A 27617-nucleotide genomic window follows, 5' to 3' on the forward strand; every position below is an offset into this window, starting at 1 on the left:
TTTGTGTTCAGAGATTCTTCGGATCGGAGTATATATAGAATATCGGGAATTGATACAAGAGAGAGGTAGTCTTGTCTTAGTTACACTGCAATAGTGGGCCAAGGATCACTGAAGTAGAGGTTGAAAACAGTCTTATAAAAAACCGTGAATGTTCCAAAATGTGATATTTACATTTTCACTTCGAAGCCTTCAACGTGGAGGAGAACAGGTGAAAATAAATTGAAGAGATGGGTTACACATGAGGCGTCGCTATGAAGCTTATGCGTAATCAGCGGTGAAAAAGATGAGTTCCTTTGAAGGCAGAAATTTTCTGCGAGTCGTGAAATTGCAAAACCGGTTTTTGTCTTGTTACAGAAGAAAGTATTGTATAAATTTGCCAACAAAGTATTTTCATAATCCACAGTACCCCTTAAAAAAAACAGTTAGAGATTTAATACTTTAGAAGATACACTGTAACCTCCACTCTAGAATTCAGACTGAAAGTAAATTCATTCATTGAAAGGGTCATATGAGGCCTTAAAAAACAACAAAGATAATGGGCATAAATTGTGGAAACCTTAACATAATTTAGTTAATAAGTTACGAGTTACGAGTTACGAGTTACAATATTCGCTGTGTATTTATGTTTGTGTGATCCTTATGAATTATTCTAACGGTGATCAAATTACGACCAGAAAATGAAACGCCTTAGCGGGGTAGTTCTGCACGATGGGACGAAAAACAGACATGTAATTTTGTTTATGACTGAAGAGAACATAGCCGCTTTAATATTCAAATACTTATATACGCTTAAATAAAATAAAGCCTTGCATTCATTCATTCACTCACTCACTCACTCACTCGCTCACTCATTCATTCATTCATTCATTCATTCATTTATTTAAAATTCATCGCAAAATAATGATTTTTCACAAATAATCATCTCATATTCAACAAGCGCGAGTGAAATAAAATTGTTTTATTTAAAATCGCCCCCAAAATACACAAAGCTAGGTAGAGTCTGCATACGAGCCAAGTGGCCCATCAGGCCGGAGCTTATCCCGGTTTTTGTAGCATGAAGCGACTAGGAATATTTCTACTTCTACCTAGACTGGGATGCAGTCCATCGCAGGGTCACCCCACAACTTTAAATTCGCCGGTACTCATTTGTACACCTGGGTGGAGAGAAGCACTGTGAGAGTAAAGTGTCTTGCCCAAGAACACAACACAATGTCCTCGGCCAGGACTCGAACCCGGACTGCTCGATCTGGAGTCGAGCACGCTAACTGTAAGGTAACCGCGCCTTCACAAAAAAAGAAATATACAGAAAACCAAATTAAAAATAAAATAAAAATAAAACGCCCCCCAAAATTAAGCATACGCATAGCATATTTGTAGAGCATTGTATAATAAAAGAAGTGGTTCATGCTCAGAGCGTGCGTATGTCGAGTTATGGATGCACGCGGTAAGTTTGGGGAGCACGAAAGAAGCGTAAGGGTTGCTCGAGGCGATAGCCCAGAGCAATTCTAGCTCCTTCAGTGCCTACAAACTTCCCACGTGCATCCATAACTCGACATACGCACAGCTAAAAGCGTGAACCAGGTCTTTTATAACATGGCGACAACAACTTGGGCGTTAAAACATGTTTTCTTTGAGATTGACTACATAGGTCTCACAATGCAAGGTGAAGGAAAACAAACGTCATTAGGATTCTAATATGCCGCGATCAGTTAAGCAACAGTTGAACGAAACCGCTTAACCTGGTTTCTAAAATTGTCAAATTGTCGCTCCTTCGAATTAACTATGATGAAATTGTAGTCAAGCAAAGTCAAAAATACTCAATGAAAATATAGACAAACAAAGTCAAAATACTAAAGTTTAGGTGAATATCTTAGCTTGGCAAAAGTCAAAGACTCGAGGCAGGGGTCTGGATTGTTCAGAATAATCTTCACATTGCCGAAACTTAAAAAAAAAAAGGATCTTGCACTAAACTCGACGGAAATTTTACAGCTATATTGAAACTGCACACGTCATGTTATAAACGCGGGGCCCTGCGTCCGTAGAGATTTCGTTCATGATGGCTCAATAGAAATTAGGTAGGACTAGGGCGCGTGCCATGTTATAATGGTTCAAACACCATGATGGCTAAGCCAATGGAAACCCCTGGACCAATGTGATTGGTTAGTCCGTATAGGTGCACCCAATACTACTCTTCTTTTGTAGTTGCTGTGGTCTTGATGTTTTTTCAATTTGGTGTCCATTTTCTTATGTTTAAAATCGATGACCTAATTCCTTTAAGGTTGCATTGAACTCGCGGATAGCTTATCACATTCTCTTGCTCTTGCTCGTCATTATTTCATTTATTTATTTATTTATTTATCTATTATTAGTTGTACTGATGGATGCACAGTGCCTTTTTATGCAGAAATAGATAGTTTAAAGAGTAACAAATTTATCACAGATAAGCTTAATTAAAGGATTAAAAAGTTGAACCCTTCGAGATGCCCCACACAGAACTTATACTTCGTAAAATTATCATTTAAAATGGCAGAGGAGCTTTAAGCTTGAAACCATTACTGGATATAATTTCACGACCCAGAACTTATTTTAGTCAGAGCCACAGTAGCGCAGATTACAAGGGTGTACTAAAATTGTTCCACTAATGAAATAAATGAAGAAATCGTCACAGCTTTGTACTTGGATGTTGATGGACCAAGTAAAACAGTTTGAATTCCAATTAAGACCTGTCTCGTGACTTGACCCTCTGCAACTGTCGAATGAGCACCGTTTAACACGAGGATTGCTGATCACATAAAAGTTTAATGGAATCTCTTATTCCTCCTTGCCACTTTTTTTATTTTGTTTGTCTCTTTTTGTACTGTTAGATCGACCGTGCGGTTTTATGCAGAAATAACTACTTGATTAAAAAGTTCAAAAAAAATTACAGATATTTATAAGACTATAGGACTGAAAACGTTAGCAACATGAAAATCTAGAATATATTTTTCAAGAGGCACTTAAGGGAATATATATTTCGTAAAACTGAATTGTCATGTAATATGGTAGAGGAGTTTTGCTTGCAACCATCACGGGATTAAATACTTGTTTCAGTCAGCGCCACAGTAGCGCAGATGACAATGGTTCCCTGAGGGTGTTCCACTGATGTAATAAATGAAGAAATCGTCGCAGCTTTGCACTTGGATATTGATGGACCAAGTACAACAGTTTGAATTCCAATTAAAGCAGACCTGCCTGGTGACTTGACCCTCTGCGACTGTAGGATGAGTACCGTTTAACCAGCCGGTGGAATGGGTCCCACAGTGGTTAATGGGCACGCACGTGGTAGCCATTTTAGTTCCGGCGGCTCCTTGGAAACGAAACCAACCTGGCCCGAGTGTGCTATCACAAGTCAACGGTACTGCACCGTATGTGTTTTTCCTGTCTCCATTTGTCAAGTTTTGATAGTTCTGACATTCTAGCAAAAAGAAATTTGTGTTGTCACGTATAGTTGCACTCTGGGATTTTAGGGGTTATTGTTAAGTCTTTTACGACCAAATGTTTTAAGCTCCAAATGTCTCAAAGACATTTGGACACTACATGTCGCTAAGCCTACCTCAGCAGTTTAGATTTACATGTAAAGGGAATCTTGGCTAAACAACAGTGCTCTTCGGAATCACAAGTTGGTGTTTGTGTTTAACTGTTTCAGCGATTTTAAGTCGACAATTCTTTGCCTGTTTTGAATGCTGGGCGTTTCGCCTCTGCTATTTTAGGTTTTCAAATTTCTGCCGCGCCCCCATTTTTAGTTTTGCACTACTTGATTGGAAATTAAGACGTCATTTCGTGGTTGGATGTTTTCTAAATACAACTGCGTGAATCTAGAGATATAAAAGTGCTTCTAATCGTTTGCCATTCATATTCCGGATGAGTATGTACAGTTCCAACGAGAAATCATCTCCTGCAGAAACCATATTGAGATCTCTGACCGCGCAGTGACGTCACAAATTACCAAGGCGACGCCCAGACGATTTAAACTAAAAACCAAAACTTCGTATTCGAACGACTTACAGAGATATCAAGTTAAAACCCCAGGGTCAGTTAAAGCTAACCATTAGGTATACTTTGGAACTTGACCTGCTTTTCATCCAAGATTCCCCGGCTTTAACACATATAGCGAGTAATCCAAGAAGAATTTCATTGCTTGGATAATCACTAAAAATCTTAAAAGTTTGAAAATTTAAGGTGGCTCTGACCCCTCCTTAGCCAGTACTGTCCACTACAAGTGCCATTACTTACCCTGAGACAAGCAACTGGTTTTGCCATCTCCTATGTAACCATGGTTACAGGTACAGTTGTACGATCCAACTGTATTTGAACATGCAGCTCTACCACTGATGCAGCTGTTAGCACCGCTGGCGCACTCATCTATATCTGCAAAAAGTAAAGAAGGTGAATGACAAATATCTGAAATAAATAACCACTCAGCCGAATGCATGTATAAAAGATAAGGTTCCGGGAGAGTCATTTGTTTAGTCTTCACACCCCTATAGTTTTTTTTTTTGTGGAGCGGTATATCGGTAAAAATCCCTCAACAAAAAGAGTCAGGGATACACAGTTGCATAAATTTCAAACCACTGTCAATCATTAATTACAGGTACTCTTTTTTTAATGTTAATACTACTAGAGAGTCTTCTAAAAAAAATGTACAAAGTGTATAAGTGTTAAACAAGGTTATAACTGCGTTGTCTTTTAGCTCAGTATAAAATTGAGCCCAGGTTTAAAATTTTCCATATGCATGAAAAGGGTTTAGTTTAGTTTAGCCTAAAACTGATTGTGTTGAACTTGTTGCCAAAAAAGTGTTTTATGTTCTGAAGTAAGTAGTCTTTTTGCTAGTATTGACATAAGTAGTACTTAATCGTAAATCTGATAGTAGTTGTTGTGAGTAGAGGTTTACCATGTTTATTAACGAAATCTTTCTTTAGGGGAATAGTCCTGTTTGTAGAGCGTTCTCAGGAAGCCCCATTGCTTCTGCTGGTCAGAAGAACATTTTTGCGTATCAAGAGAACTCGTTTTGCAAAGGAAAGTGAGAAATTCATTGCTTGCAAACCGTGACTTTATGTGGTAGTCAATTCTTTCCGGGACGCAGTCAGACTTGTCAGAGCGTCATTTTCTATAAATTTCAAAAACGCAAAATGACCTGCACTGAGATGTATGAAAAGCCAAAACATTTTGCTAAAAGCTTACACCGTGGGGATTGGCCGCTGAATAGCGACGAAATAAAAGACGATTTTATTTTACCTACTATGGATTTGTTAAGCGAGCTGAATGGTCTGATTTTCACGTGGCGTCAATTCGCAGCCGTTGTTTTTCAACCAAGGAATTTCACACTTTCTGTTAAGTCAAAATAACTTACCAGTGCAATTTTTGCCATCGCCTAAATATCCAGGTTTACACGGGCAAGTGTAAGATCCACGAGTATTATTACAAACAGCGTTGGCATCACAGCTATCAGAGTTGGAAGAGCACTCGTCTAAGTCTGAAACAAAGTTTAAAGGAGTAAAACATGGCATTTTTGTCCTAGATTCAACTTTATTTATTAAAAATAGAAGCGGACAAACGGAGGGGTTAAGAGAAATAGAGAAAAATGAAAGAAAAAAAGGCACTATTTTATCACAGTTTACGGCAAATGAAAGAGTCACATTTAAACCAAAACAGAATATTCACCTGAAGTCATTTTGCACGTTTTTCCATCTCCTACGTAAGGCTGATCACACGAACATTTGTAGGACCCTACAGTGTTTGTACATGAAGCTGAACTATGGCAGTCGTGTACACTGCTGACGCACTCATCGATATCTGTGGAGGAGTAAAGAGGAACACAACAAATTAAAGAAGGCAAAAATCAGTTGTTTTGCACACAATTATAACAAACACTTACAAAAGTGTTTCATACAGTGTACATTGAACACGAAGAAAATACAACCCTTCACCTCCTGTGACATTACCTTTTTCGCATTGTTCCCCACTGTAACCATCTTGACATTCGCAGAAGTATCCAGTGGCTGTAAATCCATTTAGACAAGTCGCATTGTGAAGGCATGGGTTACTAGAACATGAGTTCTGAGAAGAAGAGATTGCTCTATTTCTAGACATACAGTTTGCCTTAATTACCTTGGGTGAAAACCAAAAACAAAAATACAGTGGTCAGTTTGATTTGCTCACCTCAGTGCCTCTATACATGAAGCCTTCCCGGGCCTGAAGATCTTTAGGATGCTGTATGTGGTCAGCGTCATTCAGTTGACAGAGAACAGTGTCTTTAATTGACGGACCAATGTTGAAGGATACACATTTACTTTCCTTGGTACAATAATTGTTACAGCGACTTGGTATGTTTTCCACCAAGTATATGTTTAAAGAAATAGCTTTGATCACATGACTCTGCAGGGCATACCCATCGACTGGTGGGGAAAATTTAAGATGTCGGCAGAGACCTGGGAATGATAATAGTACGTAAATGTATAATACGTGGTACTCCTTATCTCGTTTCAGCTCTAAGAACCTATAGTGAGCCCTCAGACGTACATTTCACTCGGCGTTCTGTAGAAGATTAGATTCCTTTCGCTGGCCATCATTCATTTTATGTCACATGTAGTCCAGCATGTTGGATTAACCATCTTGGCCTTCACTATGCGATAGAAAGTTAACCGAAAAATGATAATGAAATGAAATGAAGTTAAAAAAAGAAAAACTAATTTTGCAATGTTGTTCAAACTGGGATAAACTAACGACTCATTTCAATTTCCAAAGAGACGAAATTTAGCTTGACCTGCCTGCGAAAACTGTGATTGCCATGTCAGTGTCAAATAACACGGAGACTGAAACAGTTGATATATCAAAATTATTGCGAATGATGAATAAACAGCTAATGACAGTTTCAGCTTTACGTTCGGACAGTCCAAAGAAGGGAGATAACTTTTGATCTTAAGTCATACAGCATTCTTGTTTCCCAATATTTGCTTTGCATGCCAGTGATGTGAAGTCGTTGCAGCAGCCAGAATATTAATGAAAGTGTTTTGAAACCGCAGTTGGCAGATATGACATTATAAGCTCATGTGTACAAATGTCAGTTTCACCTCTCCTGATTACAGTGAAAACCAATTCTTGCACTCACGAAAGTGATCTAAAACGCTGGGTCTAAAGCCAAGAATCAAAATAATTACGTATTCTCACACTGGAATAAAGGCCTTTCATCAACACAAACTCAGGCAATTTTAAGTTTTTGATGTGGAACCTAGAGGACCGCTCACGCGCAGAGACGAACTTCCAACACGCGAACATTTCACGAACTTCTTGAATCTTGAAATTAAAGTGCAAAAATATATCTGGTAGCCGCGCTATACATTAAAAGCAAATTATTGGGCCAATAGAGGACATTTTGAGACTCACCCTGTGCAAGCGTTGGATAAGGCGTCGCTGAAATACATGACACGAGAACGAAGAGCAACGAAGAGCTCATAGCTACACTGCTATGGACGTCTTCAGTTCTATCTTCTCGCATACGGAGAATTCAAGGATATTGTTTGGTTACTAGCAGCAGTGATGTTAGCGGAGGCAAATGAGAACACCGACTATAACCGAGAGCAGTGATGTTGAGACACTTCGGTTGACAAACTTACTTACCGTTGCAAAATATTGTAAGTAATACCTTAATCATGGTTGTAATAGTACGGTTGACGTGATGTTTAATACTTGTCGCAAATTGTAATAACAGCTGTCGGGATTTCAAAATCTTTGTAACACACTTATCGAAAATCTTAATACGCAATACATTGTCGAAATTTGTAATAATCCGAGCTGTCGTTAATCGTCTACAATTAATAAGTCTAAGAGGACACGAACAGTTTTCCAGAAAGTTCGTTTTATTTATATTTTTTCAAATAAACGTTAAGGATGTTGCACAGCGTATTTAAGTTATCCAGCATCAGTTTACCTGCCTTTTTTGAGCCGAACTCTGTAGTAAGTCACTCTATTCGCCACTGACTTATTAAAAGTAGATAACCCTCCACCCCACCACTCCGCGTCACTCCCCTCTTTCCTTTTCACTTATAGCTACCAGACCCCTCTATAAGACGCGCCAGCAGAGAATCTTGGTAGCTGTATTCAACATAACAAGTTCAACACATACCATACATTGTAAATCCCTACAGTCGTGTACCATAGAGGTAATTGGACATTGGGAAGTCACAGTCACAATAGAGAAAAATGTCTTTCCCAGGGAACATGAAAGAGACAAGAACGAACGCAGAGATAAAATGACGCGTTATTTCTACTCTGTGCTATTTTATTATTTCAAACTGTTCTTTTGGTTTCTATGACACTTGTAAGTCATTATTTTCTGCATAAGCATTCTTAATTCATAATTATTCCAAATAAAGATATGTCTGCTCTATCACATATTCTCGATCGACTTTCTTTAAATCAACTTCACTTCAATAAAATATTAAAACCAGTCCTTTACATAGAAGACTATCCTGTTGTGACATTCACAGAACTCAATCAGTTGAAACTATGTACATAATGAGATTCGCATTCTTAAAGGGATGGTCTCGTGGTTCGGCGCATGTGCAAGCTATGACGATATTAACAACTACTACTTTGTTCACTTCTTTGCTGAATCACATGTAGTTCAGTAACCACAGACTGTGATTTGTGAAAGCAGAATGACTCATGCCCAAATTTTGCTGAAGTTGTCAAGAGATGTACAGAGAAAATATCTAAGTTAGTACCGAACATTGAGTGTATTATCCGCTTCAAATTCTAATGAGAAGTACTACCTCTATCGTGGCGTTTTGGAACTGACCGAGAAAATTTTAAGGCAAAATTTCCTTAAGAAGACATTAGCTCGGCCAACGTTATAACTTGCGATAACGCCGAGCCATGAAACCATCTTTTAATAGCAATTATTAACGAAATAAGTTCAAAGTAAACTGTTTGTCTTAGACTAAGGATACGTGACTACTCCATGTTATACTAACCTATTGATTGACATATCATAGGTGATATTGACATCTTATGATATTGCACTTCTATAATTTACCAACAGTTTGTATATACCTTTATAAATTTGCAAAGGTTTAATTTGTATTAAGCAGGGTGTTATATGGGTGGAAACTCCGCGATTTCTTCAGGTAGTTTCATAGAAGACGTCGATTTCGTCAGGTCGAAAGTTGTAACTACCCGCCAGGAATGATTGTGTGAAGGAGGATCCATAGCTGTTGCCAGGTGGCGGGCTGTAGGTGTATCCAAGGTTTGTGTAAGAGCTGGTGCTCGATGCGGCGTTGTTGGCAATGTAAATATCGTGTCCATTTCCGAATGTTAGTCCATAGGAAGAGCAGCTGTAGATAGAACAACACCTAGAAGAGCTGGCCCTGCCTGTTTGGTCTAGCTTTAGTGGTTGCCAACCAGGCTTGTTAACTAATGAGAAGAGAAAGGCCGCTGAATCGTAGCGATATCCACAACTGGAGCCTAATTTGAAATACACAATGATAAAATGAGTCAAACATTTATGATGTTTACTGGCACTTTGATCACATCGTTAATTTTTACTATATTCCTAGATCGTTATTATTTCTTGCAGTTTTATCTTAAGTTCGCGCGTTCCCGTATCTAAAAACTCTGCTGAGTTTGTTTTAAAAAGTTTCAATTCTCGAATGAGCGGGCCCGGTAGAAGACTAGAGTTCGCTGCCTCAATTTCAGACTGAAGGTGTATGGCCTATTTTATAACTTTCATAAAAATCAACTTATTTTCGTCAGATATACAAACCGAACGATCTTAACTTCACTTACCAGGAAAGTGTTTCCTTTATATTTGAGTTTCCTTCCCGTATCTTAAAACTGTGCTAAGTTTTTAACAATTTTCAATTCTCGGATGAGCGCCCCCGGTGCGAGACTGGAAACCGCTGCCTCAATTTCATACTGAACGTGTATACTCTATTTTGCAACTTGCATGAAAGTCGACCCATTTTCATCAGACCTAAAAACTGATTGATCTTAACCTCGCTTACCAGGAAATTGTTTCCTTTATTTAAACATTTTCCCAGAGTGTATGCACGAAACATATAATTCTTCATATCAAAAGCGCTCAAAGCAATAACTTTGTCGTCGCAAATCAGTCACATAGCTTATAATGCCCAGTTCTATATGACAGTGCTCCCTTCATTTCCTTTTGACAATTATTAAAATAAAAATAAGTATTTATCGACAACTAAAATGAAGTCATCATGTTTGTTGCTAATGGTTTCAGCGCCACTGAATACACTCAAACACCCCTAGCGTGCGTCGTTTGTTAATCAATATCGCGCTTAAAAATTGAGTAGTCTATAACTTTAACATCTGAATTTGTCAAAACTATTGTTAAAGACCAAGAGTTAAGGTCATTCCTCACATTTGCATTGCGCATCCTTACTGGGCATAATTTATGGCGTCATTAGCGCGCGCTCTTGCACGCGCATATTGAAAACATGACGGATATGCCTTGATATTGAGCTCTGTCAGTTGAAAAATGGCTCTAGCTCACAAACGAGCACGGGCACCCCTATTTTTTTTCCAGTCATTGTAATCAACTAATCATAAGCTTTGCGTGAGAAAAGACTGATCTAATTTCTATTGCTGAAAATTGAATCAGTAAGAAAAATAGCAGACACATTGTGGTCTTTTCTATTTTGCAGTCGGTAACCACGTCAAGAAATTTGGTTAAAATTTTTAATCAAGGATATCAGCTAGCCTAGAAGACCATTCGTTAAGGTGCCACTAACCCCCCCAAATTTTTTTACTTTAATGAAATCTACTAGCTTCCCTGATTACTTCAGCGAAAAAATTATCTCGATTGATAGAATCCCTGCGTTTCTACAGGCGTTTAAACTTGTAACTTCTATGTTCACGACCGCGCAAAGTGGGATCTGGGTCGGGCTACTAGTGACGTCACTTCGGGAACCGGGCTAAGGCACTCAAGAGACTTTTGACTGAGCTTCGAGGGCAGTCAAAACATTTTCGGGTTATTTGTGATTCATATTTTATCAAAACTGGGCAAGAACTGTAAGTGAAAGAACTGTATCATCTAGCATTACAATTCGGAGTCTAGCTACGATTTGGACGGCTGCGAAGTACATATTTTTTCCATTTCGAAGTGCGGGTCGCCAGTCGAGATCGCCACGTTGTATAATTATATTTAGGCCGGGATCGACAATTTACCAGTCCATTTGGGTTATAAAGGTACAAACAATGACTGAACAGTTAGCTTACAGCTCTTAAAGAGTTATAAAGATGTCAATGAACACGAAGAGTTGGTAATTTGACTTAACGGAACGTGCAAATTTCGGAGTGACAAAACACTTTTACATTCAAATATTAATTTCCCCCGAAATACAAGTCAAAATGCAATGCAGTCGCACTCCACTCCTGCCTACTTCTCCAGATCAATGATTCAAAATAGTTTTAACATAAGAGATAGGCAGAGATGTCAGCAAACAATATTCGAAGGTGAGGTAACTTTTCGCTTCGTTATTATCGACCGACCATAGTATATGCATATTCAATTACTGTGTACGAACACAAACTACGCAAATTTGCTTATTGCGTACTAGCGAAATCATGGAAAATACTTCGACAAGATCTTGAAAAGAGCTTCAGTATACTTTCAGTTAAATGAATACATTTCTACTTCACTGTTATTTTGAATGAAATGTCCATTTTACGCACGCTAATAACCTGGGAGTCCTCGACTTATTAGTTTGCGTTTCAGTTGACTGACAAGCGCATTCTTCTTTCAGCACAACAATCTCCGTCGGTAGCTATAGGGTCGAATCTTAATCGTTTGTCTCACTTTCCTCGTATATTTATAAATGCTTGATCCATTCTAAGTTTGTAATTTAGATGGATTTCGTTCCTCAAAGACGAAACTCAAAGAGCAAAACAATTTTGTATTCGGAATGGCCATTGAGAAACACGGCTGGATTACAGGCGACCTCCGGCGTGCGTGTGTTTTTATTAGAATCCACAAATGCATAGCTAGTTCACCAGTTCGAAGCCTCGACAATCTTCCTCGCGTCGTTGTAGAACGTAGATTTAGTTTACTATTTGTTTAGACAAGTCTCTATTTCAAAACGCGACGCGTTTAATTTACCGTGTAATTTCGTCACCTATAGTTTCGTCTGGGACTCGCGTCGGAGGATCGTTTGCGCTCGAAATAGTGAGATGGCTTCCAGCATATCCCAAATTCGTGTCTTATGCAGTGCCATGACAATTTCAAGCTTTCCACTAGGGATAGAGAAGAATATACAGACCATGAAAATCTCTATGTTTTTACAGTAGCGGCGAACCCAAGATCGAAGAAATCCTCAATGGCTCCCCGGCTTTAGCTTCGCACAGATCAGCCGACTTCTTTGGTCTTTTTCACGTTTCTGGTAGAGTTTCATCGAGATAGAGGTATTGAATGACGAGGAATACTCTATTCTACGCATCCTGAATTGCTACAGCCTCCAACAACATATCTTCCTTGCATTCTGCAACGATTTTTTGACATACTATCGCATATGCATGTACGCATACATTCTTCTCAGAAACAAAATATTGTTATTCCCGAAGTGACGTCAAAAGCCAACTCGTCCCATTCTCCGCTATTCCTCGGTCGTGAACATGGAAAAGGGCAAATTTACAAACTTTAAAAATTCATAGAAAATTAACAAAAATAGCTACAACAATAATTGTTTCGCAGTGGTGATCAGAAGAAAAAGGAAATTTGTATTAGCGAAAAAAATTTGGGGGGTTAGTGGCACTTTAAAAAAGGCAAGTGTTTCTCTCGGCATATTTATTCGTGATGTGTCATAGGAAAGGGGACTAGCCGCAAAATTCTAAGCATCATAGACTTAATTTCCTTGATAGTATTTTTTTCTATGTAATTGCTTTACCGATTCTTTGCAAGCCATTTTTAACAAGTTTTTACTTGTAAAAGATCTTCCGCCACTATAGATAGCTCCCTAAAAATATTTTCTGATAATTCTATGTGATCGCTATTGTGCAATTTGATCTCGCTGACTCACAGCTTGAGCTTGGGTCGCCTGTGATAAGATGAAATTCATCATGTCACTTACTCCAGGAGAGACTTGTGTATCCTCCAAATATATATTTCCCAACACGGATGATTGTTACAGATGGGCCTTTGTTGTCACAGTTTGAATGGAAGGTATAGGAAGACCAGCCATTTACAGTTGCCCGGTAACAGCGATGCCAGTAAGAAGATTGACGAGTCACAGGCTTTAACCATTTATCGAGCCGTGCCAAAAAAATCTGGTTATTCCCCAGAATGCTAGAATGTTTCAGACCCGCTGCGAAAATAAAATATAAAAACGTTCTTTGAATCTATTTTGTGACTCACATATGTTTTAATTACAGTAGTTTGTCATGTAGAAAGTTTGTTTTGCAAATAATTAACACTCATCTTCAACAGTCTTAGAAAGATCATTTTTACTTGCGTCCAATTCAATGTGACGCTGACTTAAGGTGTATCGTTTGTTCTGCAACAATTACGGAAGACATATTTTAAATGTGGTCGTTATAAAACACCTTGCACAGCAAACAAATCTAATCTGTAATATCATGTCCTAAATTTGTGTCGCAATGATCAGTAATCTTTAAGCAATTGAATGATTTTAATTCCTGAACAAGAACATATACGGATGATATCTGCCATAAAAAGTAACATCATAACCAATGCTTGGCGCTGACCTCCGAGAAATCACAATGGAAGAATCAGCTTGTAATATTGAAAAAGTTATAAAGGGTCCAAGTCTTGCTTGTGGCGTTCAATGTCCGCCAAAATTCAACTTTTGAATTTTGCTTGTATTTTTAGCATTCAAAATTGTAGTTTCATGTGTTATTGGAAATTCAAGTTTTTTATTTGTTTTCTCTATTGCCGATTTACCATTGTCTTTTTCAGGATTCGCTTTAGTAGTTTAATGGTCATGCCGGATCATCTAAGTTCACGCAGTACAACATTCAACTTCATTCATCTTCCGAATATGCATGAGTTCGCTATACAACCGCAATCCAGTCAATCACAGTCAATGTGGGTTCAGCAAATTATCAAAATTCCGCCTAAGTAGGGGCCAGCAAAGGCAGGTCACTCTACCACAGACAGTGGACCACTCATGCATCTCATGAATTAGATTTGGTGAAAATTAATCGTTTTATCAAACCATTGCACGGAAGAAAACACCGTATTGTTGCTAAGAACAACCTCAGTTGTTTAGTTTGAACATAACTCTGACCAATGGAACCTGAAAATGTAAATAAATGCTTCGCTTAACTTGAATTTAGGCATGATCAACGTAAACTACTGACCTGGCGCGGTGTACCCGCAAGTTTTACCGTCTCCTGATGAAGGAAGGTTACACGAGCATGTGTAGGACCCTGCAGTGTTTGTACATGAAGCTAAACGGTGGCAGTCGTGTACACCGCTGACGCACTCATCGATATCTGTGGGTCACAAGAAACACGGCAGATAAAAAAAGACATAAATTGTGTTGAACTTGTTCCAAAAAAAGTGTTTTATGTTCTGAAGTAACCAGTCTTGTTACTAGTATTGATATAAATAGTACTTAATCGTAAATTTGATAGTACTTGTTGTGATTAGAGTTTTACCATGTTTATTAAAGAAATCTTTCTTTAGGGAAATAGTCCTGTTTGTAGAGCGTTCTCATAGAAGCCATGTTGCTTCTACTGGTCAGAAGAACATTTTTCCATATCAAAAGAACTCGTTTTGCAAAGGAAAGTGAGAAATTCATTGTATGGGAACCGTGACTTTATGTGGTAGTCAGTTCTTTCCTTGACGCAGTCAGACTTGTCATGATATATTGGTAGGAATTTCTACCAGAGCGTCATTTCTGAAGAACGGAGATCTACAAATTTCAAAACGCAAAATGACGTGCTCTAAGATGTATGAAAAGCCAAAACATTTCGCTAAAAGCTTACATCATGGAGCTTGGTCGGTGACTAGGGGCGAATTAAAAGACGATTTTTTTTTTATCAGTTTACATGCTATGGATTTGTTAAGCCCAAACTGACTGGCCTGATTTTCACGTGACGTCATTTCGCAGTAGTTGTCTTTAGCCAAAGAATTTTACAGGTTTTGTTAAGTAAACATTACTTACCAGTGCAATTTTTGCCATCTCCTGAATATCCAGGTTTACACGTGCAAGTGTAAGATCCACGAGTGTTGTTACAAACACCATTCACATCACAGCTATGAGAGTTTGACGAGCACTCGTCTATGTCTGAAACGAAGTTTAAAGGAGTAAACATGGCATCAAAGTTGGAAATGTCATTCGACTAACTATTCCATCAAAAAGCATACAGCTTGAGAAGTGTCCGTCCAATATTTACGGTAGGCAGGATCATTTAATGAAAAAATATTTCTTGAAAAAACAATTGAAAACCACTTTCAGTAAATAAAAAGACTTACTCAATCGTAAAACGGTAATCAGACTTATTATATAATTTGAATTCGTTCACAGTTGTTATTTGAATTTATAACAACAATCAGGTAATATAATTTAAAACGAACAATATGCTAATGTGCGAAATATTTTTGACAATACAGTTTCGGAAATCGGTTCGATGTACAAAACAAATATATATAAGATAAATATCAAATACTAATGTACAAGAGGATAAAATGAGATTAGAAACAATTAGTTCGGCATATTTCAGCTGCTCATCTAACGTGAAAATTTCCCAGCAGACTAACATTGAAATCAGCGGCGGCTTGTTGGGAGGAGAATCAAATTTGTGGCATGTTTTCGAATACGAATCTGAGACATGCTATGTGTACATAATATTATTAAAATCTAGATCATTGGATGATGCAATTCAAGAGTTTTCATTGGCTTTGCCATCATGGGCTATTTGTTAATTATATGTTTTTCAATGCTCTTAGTTTTTCCATAGCCAAAAAGAATTTTCCTTCTCTGAGCAGATAACATGTCAGTGGGAAAATATGAGTAGAGTAACGGTTAAAAAATATTGTTAAAAAGACGCTTAAGGGTGCTTAAGCTGCCGCGTAAAATAACGAGATCGTTATTTGCAGTCGTGTGCTGTTTTGAAACTGTTTGCGCCTGCGAAAAAAACTGGGAAAATATCATGTACTTTTTGTACCCAAAAAAGACGCAATTCGTTTCTATACCAACTATAGTTTTCAGTCAAGGATTGCAGAAGAGCGGTAAGTTGAAGATTTATTTTCTAAATAAAACATAAGTCCTTACCCGTCAACAGAGAATAAATTTCATAAACTGTTAGTACATTCAGCATCAACATCAAATGTATTCATTTTTTCTTTCATATTTTTTTTCAGTTTGTTTTGATAGTTTGTTTGCTTTTTTCTTACCATTGCAAGTTTGTCCGTCTCCAGTATATCCAGCTTTACAGTTACAGGAAAATGAGCCCACGGTATTCACACAATCTGCTTTGACGTCACAGTTATGGGTGTTGGTGCTGCACTCCTCCAGGTCTGAAACGATGAAACATGAAAAACAAATTGAAATTGGCAACAAGTTAGGTTGAAAATTAACCATGCAACCGGTTGGATTAGGCAAGATTATCCTGGCTACATTCTGCAAAGTGATAAGTTAATAAAGATGGTGAATTTTAAGCTCGGTAATGAAATGTGAAGGTGAATTAATCAACATTCACCTTCACATTTCATTACCGAGCTTAAAATTCACCATCTTTATTAACTTATCACTACTCACGATGACTTCGATAGCGTTGATCCTAGCAGTATGCAGGACACCCCTGTCATATATGAACTCAGTTAAATGACCTTGCTCTCCATGAGTTCTCGTAGCTCAGTGGATAGAGCGCCCGCCCTGTGTTCGGGAGGTCATGGGTTCGATTCCTGTCGGGGACTCAGAATTTTTCTTTGTCCCATGCTCGTGTCATGTTGATTAATTCACCTTCACATTCTGCAAAGTGTACTCTACATCTATATATGTAATCTGCAAACGGACTTACCATCACCGAAGATGTAAAAGAGAAAAAAAAAAAGCGAAATAAATGTAACTTAATCACCATTGGGATAAAAAACGAGACGAGACTGACAATCAACGCCTTAATATTAGGTTGGTCTATCACTTCAGTAGGAAGCGAGTTCCACCCAGGTATAAATTCTTGCATAAAAACTGAATTTGTGCGTATTACTCGCAGGGGTTAAATGTATAAAGTTTATGGGATGATACCGCCTAGTCGTTCTCTGCTTGGGCTGAACATATTCAGGAATGTTGAGGGCCACCTTCCCTTTGACAGCTATATACATTATGGTGAGTCTGGCCTCCTTTCGACGCTGTTCCAGAGAGGGCCGCTGGAGCTCGTTCAGGAGTCGGGTCACAAATCGATCGTAACAACGTTCAACAAAACCTGCGGCTCGTCGTTGTACACCTTCGATACCATGTCATTGATTTGCTTTTTGTACTATTTTACATAAGTAGATTACAGAATGTACGTACATTAAACAAGATATTTATCACCTGTAAAACAAGTAAAGTTGAAGCAGTTATTACATGGCACATCATTCCAAGTGTATCCACGGCTCACGCCAAGAGTGTGCACACAGTCTTCGTTGTTCCAGTTGTTTGGTTGCTTTGGAGCCCAAAACCTAAAACTGCTAATTTCTTTGTTTGTCCACACAAAAGAGCCTTCAACACTGCGGTCATTCAGCCCTATCCATGATCTATCGCCAGCATGACGGTGCTGAATAAATACGTTTTCCTCTTGGTTGTGCACAGTCACCAGATCAGAGTTCATCTCAGAACAGTTTGACTCAGCGGTCAACCATGAGGCGCATGCGGGGCTTGAAAAATAGCAATAACCGCTAAAGTAAGTCCATCCTGGCTGGCAAATGTCTGTAGATAAAAAAAGATCAACAAAACGTAAGAAAAATCGTTAAGAACGTCTTGACTTTTTTAGGGAAATCGTTAGTTTGCCACGTTCCTGTAAAGCCTCCACATATTTTGGCATTTTCACTCCTGACTGAAACATTTGACTCCGTTTCATATGAAATCGACTTCCAACCAACAATTTCCAAATATCGGCTGCTACAATCTTATTTAACAGTGTAAGCCAAAGAATTAACTAAAACATGGATACGTAGTGAGCAAAACTACTCTCCTGCTGACGTAGAGAATAGTAAAATTGATGATATTTTATTTTTTCCGTACCTGATAGGACAGTGTACGAGATAGACAGTGGATCATATTTTGTCTCGTACAATTCCTTTAAACAAACGCGGACACCGGTCTTGTTGATGTACTGCAAGAAAAGTAAAATAATCAGTGGTGTGCTAACTGGAGTCAAAAAGATAATTTTCCCAGCGATTACGGTGATATTCTCAATATTATTTAATCTTCGAAAGTAAAAAACAAATTGTGTTTTCTTCAAAGTGAAATTTATCATTATCATGTTATCGGCCCTTAGTAGATAGGACTAACTTAACTCTAAATTAAGAATGTTTTTATCGAGTTTGACGGCCGCCATCTTGGATTTTTCAAAAATGCCGTTGTTATGGAAATTTCTCAAGACGTGAAAAAACAGCGTTACCTCCACCCAAGCAGTTATTCCATTGTGTACTGGTTGTCGATTTCCACCGCTAGATGAATGGTTCGCAGAAACAAAGACGTTTGGGGTGCTGTTGTACTTCTTAGTGAAGCGGATATCCTAAAGAAAATACTGTTATCTAAGTTTCAAACGAAATAAAAACCTACAGTAGTATAGTTTACATTAGCAATTTTTCTGTCGATATCTGTTCAGTAACTCTTAGACGTTTTCAGAAAATAATAAGATTCTAAGCACGCTCTTTGATAAGAAGAAATTGATACGAACCTTGCAATAGGCATTGTTGTAATCTGCAGGAGGATGTTGAGCGTTAGCAAAATACACTGAATTATGTTCTGAGAAGAGAGGCTTGTGGAGGGACGAAAACGCCAACCATTTCTAAACAAATATGGAGAAAAAAATAAATAAATGTTAACTACAGAATTAATATATATATAATAGTATCTAGTGAAAAAACATTTGAACGAGTTTCATCATACTCTAACTTTTTATACTGAGATGTGTGGATGGTATAACGTACTATAAAGTTGAATGTCCTCCTTTTGAAATTACCTAAATAGTTGATTAACTGTAGTAAACGATGAAGAAACCTCATTACCTATAGGGTGGTGACAAAACTAAGGTGTAATCACTTACAGTATAAACATCTTCGTGAGATCCTGCGTAGTTCTGCAGCTCTCTCAAACAAACTTTGAATGAGGATTGCGTGACGTCTTCAATCCACACACTGGCAGCGTCACGCTTTAGTCCTGCGCGATAGTGAGCAGCAGTAACAAACACTGAAGGTATCAATGAAAACTTTCCCTGCATAGAAAACAAACAAAACATGTAAATTGAGCACTTAACTCGTAAACCAACAACTGGCCATGCATTTCAGAGCTACCACTAATCTCAAATACCACCATTTTAACATTGGTCCGAGTTTCTAGTGTTGTTTTTCTTACTATTACCTTTGCTCCTTTTGGTGTTGTCACTACTGTTGTTGTCGTTGTCGCTTCTTTTGTTTTTGCTTTAGTTGTTGCTGCTGCTAGAGCAGTGTTAACTTGAGTATTGAAAGTAATTAGGTGTTCATTATTACGCTAAACGATTGGCTTAAAAAAACGCACCACTCGCTCTTTTATCCAATCAGAAGTAAACCAAAACCACTATTAATTTGTTCAACACGTTTCCTGCGTTTCGCGTCAGCAACGTGTATTTATTACTTTAAGTTTTGAGCGGTTCATTACATTGTCTGTGCTCTTCCTGATTGGCCAGAATGATAACTTCAGTTTTCGATTTATGACTTATTGCAAACCGTGTTCTTATTAACATTGCTGTTCTATTAACATTGTTGTTTCTGTTATTAATGTTATTTTTTTTTCCAAGTTGTTGTTGTTGTTCTCGTTGTTTCAATAGTAAGACGTCGTCGTTGTTGTTGTTTTTGCTATTTGTTTTAAAAGTAAGACGCCGTTGTTGTTGTTGTTGTTATTGTTATTGGTGTTGCTGCTAATGCTGCCGTGTAATTGGCGAAGGTTTGGACATCTAGAGAGAGTTTTTGGTCTAATGGCTGAGCTAGAGGCGACATTTTATATTAGGCCTATTAGTTCCAGTGTTTTCATATTATATCAAGTTAAATTTGGTAACTTTTGGCTATTCGAAATTCTTTGAGAAATTTTTTTGTGTCAAATCGCAAAATTATGCGAAACAGTACCTACCGATGGAAAATTGACAGCTTTGCAAGTCGTTCCAGTCCACCACTGTGATATCTGTACTTCTCCGGCCACACCGCCCACTGGAGCCCCTTGGTACGCCATCCAATCAACTGTTACGTTAGCATGTGATTTCCGCTCATTGTAGCCTGCCGCCATCACACACGCAGTGAATCGATCATAACTGACATTTTCAATCCACGACACAGCGGCATCGTGTACATATGACTTGTCACTGGTGTCAATATGATTGACAGTGATCTGAACTTCAAGTGATTTGTCAGGATAGAACACATAAGGCTTGAGGCGAATTACTTCACAATGAGAATATCCCAGTGAAGGAATGTGTGGCATGTGACGGCGACCTCTCTGGAAAGGAAATCCTTTAGCAAACAACACAAAACATTGATAAGTACAAACAATTTTAGCTACCCAAATTTGTCTACTTAATGTCATCTTCCCTGTCATTGTGATAATGTGCTAATTTATGTACAAGAGTGTGTAAGAATGCTTGTATAAGGATCTGCATGCTGATGTATAAGAATAGCATGCATAAGTATGTTCTAATTAAGGCGTCAATAGTCAGTTGTGAGATGTAACTCGACGGTTAGGATCTCTTTGCATTAAACCTGTATCTTCTGAGTTTTAAACCCTCTTCATGTGCTGTTAAACTAGTCATCATTATCATTATCGTTATCATTATCATGGTTATCAACATCACAAACTTTGTCATTGTTATCGCCATCGTCATCATCGTCGTTGTCATCTTATCCCCATGATCATGATCAGAAATTTCAACGTAAAACAATTGCTAACCTTCACAACTACCAGGGTGTTGCACAGAGAAGTTCAGTCGCTGAAGACACATTTCCTGTCGAAACAAACATTCATTATCGTATGTTGTGCCATTTGATGAGCAGACTGGTTCTTGGTAGGAAGGACATCTGTCAACAGCCACGCAGCGAGCATCATTTGGTCCAAACGCTTTACACAGACAGTGATAATGACATGTCACGTCGATGCAAGGATCCAAGTCTGGCAAGACAAGTTAAACTTGTCAGGAAACGATTTAATTTTCTGGTACACATTTGCTAGAGAGTTAATCCGACTTCTGCCTTGTTAGTGTGAATTTGGTTTGCAATGCAATGAATAACACCCGGGGGAGGGGAGGTACTCCTAGAAGGTCGCTTCCCAAAACCCTTACCCTATTTAAGACCAAAATCTGCCATTTTCTTTTTATAACCTGACCAAAAAATTCGATAACCAGTTTTAAATGTATTCGGTGATTTTTCTTGGTGCATATGGAGTATTTTCGCCCACCTCCGGTGACCATGTAGTCGACGGTGATAACATCTTTATTGTTGGCGTCACTGTTGTAATTCTTCACACACACCTGTGCGTCAGTTGTTGATGTATGCTGGGTAAAAAACCACAAAAATAAATTAGGCTTGGCCTCGTTTAATTAAGTTGCCATATTCATACTGCCAATAGAATTTTCACAAAACTGATATAAAGGGAATGAGGAAGGGTACATTGAGTACATTGAGTCACTGTAGAGAAGAAAAGATAAATAATCTCTCTGATTACCTGAGAGTTTGCCAAAATTCACACAAAGATCACAATAAGTGTTCCTTACCTCAACCCAAGCGGTAACAGCGTTGCAACGTGACCCAGACAAATTAGCATTGTTGTTGTTGTCACTGCGCTTTGGTGTCACCAACACAACAGGACGAGCATAAAATGGCTCTGTGAAGTTTATTGTCTGCAGTGGTAGAAAAAAAAGTATTATTGTTAGTATTTATAAAGGTTGGTAAATAATTCGTATTTGCACTTAACAGCGCTAATTCGAATGTTTGGTTTCCAAATCAGAGTGCATGCATGGCTTCGATTAGAACAAGAGGAAAAGTATTCTTGATCAGTTGATCACCGAGGATGAAGTATGATCTCGGAAACTAACTATGACAGATCATAAAAAAGTATTCTGTGGGCCCACAGCTGAAATAGTTCCATGTTAACCGTCAATTCTAACTTATTAGTGTTGCCCTTTTGATGACCTTAAAGGATTTTCGTTGGTTTAATTCTTACTTGACAGAAAGCGTAGTTATCCTGATCAGATGGTGAGTTTGTATTGGTAAACACCAGGCTGTCGGTTAGGGTAAAGTTGTCCACTTTTAGGTTTGTAAACGCCATCCAATTCTGCAGAAAATAAATAACAAAAAACAAATAAATAAATAAATAAATAACACCTGACAATTATACAAAAACGAAATAGTCATTTCGTAATAGACATTTCAGTTAAGTATATTTTCATTAACGCATACTAATAATTATAAATAAGATATTCAGACCAAATAAAATACGAAGAAGAAGAAGAAGAAGGAAAAGAAGAAGAAGAAGAAAAACAAAAAAAAAAAAGAGGAAGAAGAAGAAGAAGAAAAAAAACAGGAAGAAGAAGGAGAAGAAGGAGAAGGAGAAGAAGCTTTTGTTTATTGAGGGTTAACACATAATATTGAACATTCACTATCAAACTTGTGACCCTCACCTAGATAAATCTAAAAATACAATATTTTATAATAATAAATAGATAAGAGCTCTAGAAACTAAACAACTGTAACAAACATAAATACAAAGGATCAGAAACAATGAATAAAATAAAACAAATGACTTATAATGCAAAGACAGACTAAACAGTAAAACTGATTAAGATAAATTTAAATGCGGCAATAACATTTGGTTTCACATCTGAGACAGCATCAATGGACGACGATCAGGCATAAACATCGTTTCTAAAACAGTCACGTGGTAAGTTGGCCTATGATATATTTAGCAACATCGTAACGCCCCTCGAGGATCTAAATTGGTGGGAACGATGACAATAGACTGTGGTTTTTATTGAGCTACAATCGTGGACAAAAGTCCTTGGGACACTTATGTAATGTAACTGATTGTCTGTGTGTTAGAACTGAAGTATAAAGAAAACGCTGCTATATCCTTTATAAACGGGCTGCTGTCCCCCCCCCCCCAACACAATGTTGAAAATCAGTTGAAATTGCACGTACTAGTTTTCAACATTGTATGGGGGGTGGGGGGCGAGGTTAGGCAGGTGAAGTTGTGTTCGCGTCTGGCGTGTACGCAAAAGCGCCAAAAGTGCAAATTTGTCCCGAGACTTTTGTCCATGATTGTAGCTTTAATTACTTTGGCGCAGAAAGCGAACGTTTTTGGGTCGTACGTAATGTACACCTGTTGTTGATTAGAATGACGATTGACAGAAAATGTCGAATTTACTCACTATCTTTATGTTTTTATGAGGACCATCGAAAATCTTTGCTTCTCTGAGGCAAATTTTGAAATTGTCCACGCGCAACTCCTCCACCCACACGGCCATGGCATCTTGAGGTCTCTTGGGAAACTGGTGACTAGCAGTAACAAAAATGGTCGGTGGAGTCGAAAAACGCTGAAATTAAATAGAGACAGAATCAAAAAGTGGATGATTAAGTGAATGTGCAAATGACCGAATGAACGAATTCGCGTATATATGTAAATGACCAACAATGGAGGAATGAGTGAAGTGGAGGAGCGGAGGAGCGAGGGATGGAGAAATGGTGGAGCGGAAGAGCGGAGTATTGCATGAAGAAAGGAGTAAATAAATAAATAAGTAACTATGTGGAGCAATAAAGAATTAGATGCGTGAATTCTCGGCCGCGCGGTTGCCGGGCTATTTGGATGCATCAATGCGTGGATGCGTGTCTGGATGCATGAATGGGTAAATGTGTATACATGGTTGGGTAGATGCGTGGATCTACGAATGCGAGGATGCGTGGATGCGTGGATACCTGGATACCTGGATGCCTGAATACATGAATGCGTGGATGCCTGGATACGTGGATGCCTGGATGCATGGATGCCCGGTTTTCCTAGATGCCTGAATATATGAAGGCGTGGATACGTGGATGCGCGGATGCGTGGATGCGTGGATGCGTGGATGCTTGGATGCATGGATGCCCGGTTTTCTTAGATGCCTGAAGGCGTGGATGCGTGGATGCGCGGATGCGTGGATACGTGGATGCCTGGATGCATGGATGCCCGATTTTCCTAGATACCTGAATATATGAAGGCGTGGATGCGTGGATGCTTGGATGCATGGATGCCCCGTTTTCCTAGATGCCGGAATATATGAAGGCGTGGATGTGTGGATGCGTGGATGCGTGGATGCGTGGATGCGTGGATGCGTGGATGCGTGGATACGTGGATGCCTGGATGCCTGGATGCCTGAATGCCTGGATGCCTGGATTTCCTGGATGCCTGAATATATGAATGCGTGGATGCGTGGATGCGTGGATGCGTGAATGCCTTGATGCGTGGATGCCTTGATGCCTGAATGTATGAATGCCTAAAAATGTGAATGCTTTGATGTGCGGATGCGTGGATGCGTGATCGCGCAAATGTGTCATTGTACCAAATTGAGGATGATAGCTTGAGTACGTGGATGCGTGGATGCATGGCGAATGTTTAGATATGCGGATGTGTGGATGTGTGATCACACAAATGTGTCATTGTATCGAATTGAGGATGGTAACTTGAGTACGTTGATGCGCGAGTGCGTACGTGGATGCGTAGATGTGTGGATGTCTAGAAAAAAAATTAACTAAATTAATTAGATAAAATAAAATAAAATAAACCAAAATATGTAACTATGTAAATATGCTCCACGACCCTTCCCGTTTCCATTCTATTGACGACGTCAGTTCAAGATGTAAATGATCGTTCGAGGTTGACGGCAGATCAAAAGATGAGATTAATGTCTCTTTTTAAATAATTTAATGCTCGTCATTTGCAGACACTATGAACATGGGAAAACTGACGTGATGCTAAAAATACGAACTGTCTCCAATGACAAATTAGTATTTAAACGTGAGTTACGTAACAACTGTCACGCTAACTTAAAGTGCAAATATTTTCTCAAAGAGCAGTAGAGCCGGCTAAAGATACTTCAAATATTTAAAATATAAAATATACTTAAATCCAGAAGCCACTGATGAACTTATTGTTTATTGGTGTTGTTCGTTTGCATTAGAAGTATTTGCGTTTTGTTTCCGCACAGCATTAGATTTTTAGATTTTGTAACTTATAAACTCATGAACTCTTAATATGTCTCTATGCTTTCTAGATCACTTAGGAAAACAAATTCTAACCTGCTGGAAATCGATCCTCTTGCATTCTGTTCCAGTTGTCCAAGAGTTTAAGGATGTAGAACCTATCTGAGATCCATGGAGCTTTTCAGTAAAGGCGACCCAGTTTACTTCCAGAGACTTATTGCTGCCATAAGAAAACTCAAGAACGCACACGGTAAATTCACTCGCTTTAACACCTTCAACCCAGACTGCAGCGCCGTTTCGAGGCGTTTGGCTTTTCACGGTATGGCCAACTGAAGTTAGAACTATTACTTGCTGTCCGCCGTAAAATGGAGTCTGGAAGTAAATCTTCTTACAAGCAAACAGCCCTGGTGAGCCTGTTGTTATATTGTCTTTTCCGGCCTTGAAACCGAGTGCTGTAAAGAAATACATTAATTAATTAAATTAATTAATTAATTTTATATTTACAGGGCCCTTATGGATACCAGCCTTAGAGCTGAATGGATCACCCTGTAAAAATAAAGATTAATTTACCTTAATACATCAAATGTTTTTTTTTCTTCAAAATGATGACAATTAAAAAGTTTTAGCTGAATGCACTGCCAATGTTCTATAAATTAGCCTGTTGCTTGATTTGGAAAGAAATTTAATTCCCAATTTCCTTGATCTGTGCGCCCCTCCCTCACCTCTTAGTTCGCTTCTTGTCGCATCAACAAGACGTAAAAACGCCTTAGCTGGCCGTGATAAGTTTAATTTAGGTGAAAAATCAGAAAGCGCAAAGAGCAGATACCGTACCTTCACTGGCTGGAGCGCCCAGACAAACGAGCAATAAGATGAGAAAGAACTGCATCACGTATTGGTGCTCAGACGACATCTTGCTCCGACTGAAAGGGAACTTCACTCTTATGCATTTTATAATCATCACAAGGGCAATGCGTGACTGAAATGTACCTGCTTGAACAGGTCGAATTATAAGATATCAACAGATGGCAAACAGCACGTTCACAAAACTGAGTTCTTAGGGGTGACGCATGTAATGAGGAGGTGGAGGATGTGAGACAGAAGGAAAATGACCAGTGCTATCGAAATGTAGGATCCCTTAGAATTTGACGTAACCTCCCAAATCCCAGATGTGCATTTTATTTTCATCGACAACTTAAGAGAATTGTAATAACTAACAATCAACTGATCATCATCGGTGTTGCATTGTGAATGATAACCACCTACCCCACCCTAAATCCTGTTTTCCCAGTCCTCCACGGTACCCCCGTATCTCTCAGAGGCTAAACAAACTTCAGTTAATAGACCTTTTTCCAGTTTGAACTTTGCACATTTCAAGTCTGATCGACTCATATTCCATTTTCGCTTGTAATTAAGGCTTAACAGAAAATTTTCAGTCTATTTCAATTTTGAATTTGATTTAATTCATGCCAATTAAATTTCATTCCAGTTATAGAGGAGAAAATGTTCAGTGTTTTAGCTTATCATTGTAAAGAAACCTCATAAACTAGCTAGGTGTTTGAAGCTTACGACGGTCGTTCTTTTTATTTTCTTCTATAAATGATAAAATCATCTGAAAAGGGTCTTAGAATCGTCATGTTTTGATGTGCTAGAACCTTGGTCGGTTCTTTTCTTGTACTTAGACCTTCTTAAGTCCTTCGATTGTTCTTAAGTATTGTTTTAATTTACCAGGTCATCACATTAGGAGAGGGATTTAAATTTTGTAACGTATTTCTTGGCCAATTTCATTGTTCGTTATGTTATTCATTTGATGCGAGTTTTATTTCATTTTGACTAATGTCGTCTCCAGTTAGTTTGGTTCGAATATAACGGTACAATCTACCATTGCTTTTCTGCGTGCCTTTTTTTTTTGTAGTTCGCGCATGCTTTCCCTGGTAAGTCGTGTTCATTGGTTGTAGGACTGTTTATATGTACCTGACATATTTTTTTAGAAGTTTAAGCATTTGACTTAAGGCTAATGGACTCTGTTCCACATCAATAGTATTATTGGCTAGTAGCAAGTACTGCCTCTCACAACTATTAGTGCACAATAGGTTGGGTTCAACGTCTAACTGCAGTAAATATCTATTTTTATATGGAAACTCGTATGACAAAGTTTCCAGTGGTTTTCCACTCACGCTTACATGTGATCATGGCATGC

The 27617-nt window shown here is 38.4% G+C and overlaps 2 protein-coding genes across 3 annotated transcripts; both read right to left on the reverse strand.

Moving 5' to 3' along the window:
* Nucleotides 1–974: 974 nt before the first annotated feature.
* LOC145496187 (uncharacterized) lies at nucleotides 975–26730 on the reverse strand. 2 transcript variants are annotated; one of them, XM_081475845.1, is made up of 16 exons: nucleotides 26252–26730; nucleotides 25517–25872; nucleotides 23614–23778; nucleotides 22410–22520; nucleotides 21961–22086; nucleotides 21645–21741; nucleotides 21141–21359; nucleotides 20331–20707; nucleotides 19273–19440; nucleotides 18904–19014; nucleotides 18622–18738; nucleotides 18243–18333; nucleotides 17553–17927; nucleotides 16415–16537; nucleotides 4273–4407; nucleotides 975–3454 (listed from the first exon to the last, which is right to left on the reverse strand). In XM_081475845.1, the coding sequence occupies exons 1-16, from the start codon at nucleotides 26376–26378 to the stop codon at nucleotides 3087–3089; spliced, it is 3066 nt and encodes a 1021-aa protein (XP_081331971.1). In that variant the 5' UTR covers nucleotides 26379–26730; the 3' UTR covers nucleotides 975–3086. The 2 variants fall into 2 exon arrangements, with proteins under 2 accessions (XP_081331971.1, XP_081331972.1); XM_081475846.1 differs by lacking the exons at nucleotides 975–3454; nucleotides 4273–4407 and adding an exon at nucleotides 4422–5512.
* LOC145496259 (uncharacterized) lies at nucleotides 6181–7635 on the reverse strand. The gene is made up of 2 exons (XM_081475956.1): nucleotides 7423–7635; nucleotides 6181–6467 (listed from the first exon to the last, which is right to left on the reverse strand). The coding sequence occupies exons 1-2, from the start codon at nucleotides 7532–7534 to the stop codon at nucleotides 6181–6183; spliced, it is 399 nt and encodes a 132-aa protein (XP_081332082.1). The 5' UTR covers nucleotides 7535–7635.
* Nucleotides 26731–27617: the final 887 nt, after the last annotated feature.

Source organism: Orbicella franksi, chromosome 8 (assembly GCF_964199315.1).
Source record: "Orbicella franksi chromosome 8, jaOrbFran1.1, whole genome shotgun sequence".
In the NCBI taxonomy this organism is placed as follows: Eukaryota; Metazoa; Cnidaria; class Anthozoa; order Scleractinia; family Merulinidae; genus Orbicella; species Orbicella franksi.

What these genes read in the sequence shown, in the direction of transcription:
- LOC145496259 (XM_081475956.1), bottom strand. Translation starts at nt 7,534, where the DNA reads ATGCGAGAAGATAGAACTGAAGACGTCCATAGCAGTGTAGCTATGAGC. An exon ending in TTATCCAACGCTTGCACAGG is followed by an intron (nt 6,468 to 7,422) that starts GTGAGTCTCAAA and finishes TATCATTCCCAG; the next exon opens with GTCTCTGCCGACATCTTAAA.
- LOC145496187 (XM_081475845.1), bottom strand. Translation starts at nt 26,378, where the DNA reads ATGATTATAAAATGCATAAGAGTGAAGTTCCCTTTCAGTCGGAGCAAG. An exon ending in AGAGGATCGATTTCCAGCAG is followed by an intron (nt 23,779 to 25,516) that starts GTTAGAATTTGT and finishes ATTTAATTTCAG; the next exon opens with CGTTTTTCGACTCCACCGAC. An exon ending in CTGTTACCGCTTGGGTTGAG is followed by an intron (nt 21,742 to 21,960) that starts GTAAGGAACACT and finishes TTTTTTACCCAG; the next exon opens with CATACATCAACAACTGACGC.